A 1,397-nucleotide genomic window follows, 5' to 3' on the forward strand; every position below is an offset into this window, starting at 1 on the left:
GGGCTTCAATGATCCGGAAGCCACTTGGGAGCTTGGTGTTTATGTGGGAGAGGCTGCTCTAGGAAAGGGAACGAGTCAAACTTGAACCCTTCAGGAGAGACTGAAGCCAAGGCTGGTGTAGCAGAGCCTGAAGAGCCAGCTCTTAGGGTGCTCAGGCTCTGTCTGTCTGTCTGTCTGTCTGTCTGTCTGTCTGTCTGTCTGTGCACCAGCTAACAGCCGCTGCGGAGCAGCGAGTTGCCTGTGAGGCCTCACCTGCTCCTCACCCTGGGAGCTGCTCCAGTCAGTCAGGGGTGGGCTGAGGGTGGCAGCACGGGGAGAGTCCTTCACTGGTGCCCCTTGTCCCCTTTGCAAGTCCCAAGGCCTGGTCTTCTCTCCACAACAGGAGCAACAAGGGCGCGATGGGCAACTGCGTCACCACCATGGTGCACAACAACTACTCTACCACAGAGAAGGGCCCTGCCCCTAAAAGCTCCAACCAGGTGGTGCCCAGCTCCCTCAAGTGAGTGTGGTGAGGTCCCAGCTTGGAGGCTCTGCTGACCCCGTGTGCTGACGTGGCACAGGACAAGGCGGGGGGGTGCCAAGTGGCTTCGTCTTCTTCCTTAGCAACGTTGTCAAAGCCCCCTCCAACGAGGATGGTGAAAGCAGCAGCTTTGTGAAGTCTCAGAAGAATTTCTCCAGCAACAACATCATGACCCGCAACAACAACAACAGCAGCAGCAGCAGCAGCCTGCCCCGGAGGAATGAGGTGACCGAGGAGGAGGGGGAGAGGTGAGGGGAGCCACTGTGGGGTGGCTGGGGGGAAGCACCTGAGGACAGTGCCAGGCAGAGCACTGAGCTCCAGGGGAGCTGATCCTGGCTTGTTTTGGAGTCCTTTGGGGCTCCAGATTTGGGGAGTTCCCCTCTCAGTGCTCCTGTGGTGGCAAATTTCCCCTGCCTGTCCCTCAGCTCCATCCTCTGAGCTGTCACCAACGGCACAACAAGTTCCTCTCACCCCCGAAGTCGGGTCCTGGTGCTGTGGGCGAGCAGCCTGCACTCTGCACCTGCAGGACAGGGCAGGGTGGCTGAGAAAGACCTCGGGGCCACCCGTGCTGACCCCCATTTCTCCCCCCAGGTTCATCCAGCAGGTGAACCTGGCTGCAGTGACCATCCAGCGAAAAGCGCGGGGCGAGAGAGGGCGCCGGCCGCGGCGCTGGGGCGCTTGTTGGCTGCCAAGAGAGAGGTGAGTCCTGTCCTCTGCCTCACAGCACCCACCCTTCCCACACCCCTGAGCCCCTCGCCTGCTGCTGGGGGGGATTTCAGTCCCTCCAACCCTGACACGAGCTGTCAGAGACCCGGGAGCTTGGGATGTGGGAGTCTGTTCCCCGTGGAGGGGTGTCGGGGGAAAGGGGGGGATGGCT

General features: G+C 61.1%; 1 protein-coding gene across 1 annotated transcript in view; it reads left to right on the plus strand.

The window, feature by feature from the left end:
• The window catches only part of CEP131 (centrosomal protein 131kDa), a gene marked incomplete at its 3' end in the record, with an annotated part of 12,185 nt that overhangs the window by 2,084 nt on the left and 8,704 nt on the right, over window positions 1-1,397 (plus strand). Inside the window, 4 exon segments of the mRNA XM_008940196.1 lie at window positions 383-499; window positions 604-768; window positions 1,112-1,161; window positions 1,164-1,219. Coding sequence (XP_008938444.1) covers window positions 383-499; window positions 604-768; window positions 1,112-1,161; window positions 1,164-1,219 — 388 coding nt within the window.

This window comes from Merops nubicus, unplaced genomic scaffold (assembly GCF_000691845.1).
Source record: "Merops nubicus isolate BGI_N331 unplaced genomic scaffold, ASM69184v1 scaffold32535, whole genome shotgun sequence".
NCBI lineage: Eukaryota > Metazoa > Chordata > Aves > Coraciiformes > Meropidae > Merops > Merops nubicus.